The 2197-nt window shown below is 43.5% G+C and overlaps 1 protein-coding gene across 1 annotated transcript in view; it reads left to right on the top strand.

Annotated features, from left to right (window-relative positions):
• The first annotated feature begins 1214 nt into the window (after window positions 1–1214).
• Window positions 1215–2197, top strand: part of LOC106456220 (uncharacterized) — a 5166-nt gene continuing 4183 nt past the window's right edge. The window contains exon 1 of the mRNA XM_013910944.1: window positions 1215–1420. Coding sequence (XP_013766398.1) covers window positions 1215–1420 — 206 coding nt within the window. The remainder of the gene's footprint in view (window positions 1421–2197) is intronic.

Here is a 2197-nt window from a genome sequence, read left to right as displayed (position 1 = left end):
TTAATATCAGATCTGTCATGTCTACCAACAGCAGCTCAGTGATGGTGCTGGGTTAACTGGCACAACGCCGGAAGTCTCACTGCAGCCAATAACATGTTTTTCACAACAGGAGCTGGTACACGGTGTTTGGGGACATACATGTATACCATTAGTCAGCAAACAGTGCCTCATGATATATGAACTTAAACTATTTAAAGTTATACAACCATTTAACTTTGTTTTTTTTAGGGCAACATGATTTCTGCCACAAACAAACACGCACATTTAAATAGATCTGAAAAGACAATCAATTCCTATCAGACTGAAGTGGTTTAGAATTAATACAAAAGGCAAAAATTGATGACACTCCCGCACCGCCTGCTTCATGTACTTTGGGTTCTGTCTTTCATGCTGATGCGACTTTACACGTACAGCTTATCTAAACAACTATAACCCTTGATGGCAGTGATGTTCCCTGTTGCAAGCAGCCTCTTTCAGGAGGATAACACACCCTGCTGTACTGAAAACATTATTCGGGAAGGGTTTGAGGAACATGAAGACGAGCTCTTCATATTATCTAGATTCCATCGATCTCAGCATCTGTTGGATGTGTTTGATTGACAGATCCAAACTCTATAGAAGCTCTACCTTTTTCACAGGTTCAGTTTAATTCAGTTAAATCTTATGTATATAGAACCAAATCACAGCCACAGTTGCCTCAAGGCGTTTTATACTGTAAAGAGCCTACAATATTAATAATTAGCACCTGTAATAGTACTAATTGGTGCTAATCTCCTGAAGCCAGAGCACCTTCACAGGTCCTGTAAAGTATGCGCTGTATCAGTGCTGGTGTACTGTGTACATCAAGTTAGGAAAATGGTTTTAATGTGTGATGATGGAGTTCTTCCATGAGGACGCCGGGCTTGTCTGTGTGTATTTCTGTGTATGCAGGGGCATTAATCTGAGCTTAGAGAGTCTTAGGAATGTGAGGAATGGTAATCACCTTTACTCTAATTACTTTTCTACCCTCACCATACTGTCAGCTACGCTTGAGGTACCTCACAGCACATAACTCGCCCCTGTCCACTGCTGCGGCTCACACCGCCAGTATGATCCCTAACGCTGTCTTCCTCACACTATCTGTTTGTTTGGGCCTGTTTTGCCCGACTGCCTCCTCTCATGGGAGATCTGCTAAGAAGGCAGGCTGCTTCAGAGTCAACAGCTGCAAATGCATCATGGAGAATGGCAGCGGAGTTATAAACCTGAAGGCTATGGAAGATGCAGACGGCTTCCTGGGTCGTTTGAAGCCCGTGGCAGCAGGCAGTGTGGTCCCGGTGGACACAGAGGTCCTCCTGTCCTTCAGCCCCTGCCAGCATTTCTCCCTGCCGGATGACTTCACAGGAAGTGACTGCACCGATGTCGCAGCATGCCTCATTGTCAGGTAGAACAGACGCATTACTCTAATGAGCATGTAGATTTATGTCACACCAACTGTAGAGACTATTCGCCTCAGCACGTCTCTCTGTGAATTTGAGCTGTGAACAGTTCCCACCTGACTGTTTTAACCTCTGGTAAACATTTTGATAAACTCCAGTGGTTTCCACCATTGATTAAGGCTTCCTTTGTACTCTGTGTTGGCATCCAATCCCAGGAAATGTTGAACTGTAGACACTTCGTTTCCTTCACCCTGCAGTCATTTTTGAAGGAAACGTCTTGAAAGGAAACACAAACACAAGGCCGTGGCTCACAGCTTATTGAGTTTTCAGAAAACATTAAATATTAAACATCTTTCTTCCGTAGTTGTAGACCTGCTTTGTGAATGTGAGCATAGGTTTTCTCTGGAGCACTCACGGATGCCTTACACGTCTCGCACGGGATATTTAACTGTAAGACAGCAAGTTTCCCACATTCTAGTTGTTAATGCACCACTTGACCTTTTCCAACATCAGCATCGATGTCTTTAAAGGAACGCATGCTCAAACAAAATTCGCACTGGCTGACATAAACTGGGAAAAACTGCTGTGAGGTTTCTGTTCTGGATTGCTTTAAAAATTCTCTGCAGGTTTCTCAGGTAATTTTATCCTGATTGTCCTATTTTGTAAACATGTTTGACTCTGTTGTGCTGTGTTGTGTTTTCATCCTTCCAGAGATGGTTACGCATTGAGCTGAGTGGTCTAACATCAGGCTTGTCTCGTGTCTTCATGAATGTGCATGTTCA

The sequence above is a fragment of the Pundamilia nyererei genome, unplaced genomic scaffold (genome assembly GCF_000239375.1).
Source record: "Pundamilia nyererei isolate P.nyererei 1_Seehausen unplaced genomic scaffold, PunNye1.0 scaffold00053, whole genome shotgun sequence".
Classification (NCBI taxonomy): domain Eukaryota; kingdom Metazoa; phylum Chordata; class Actinopteri; order Cichliformes; family Cichlidae; genus Pundamilia; species Pundamilia nyererei.
Note: the sequence above shows the minus strand (reverse complement) of the source record. Positions and strands in the feature narration are given on the sequence as shown.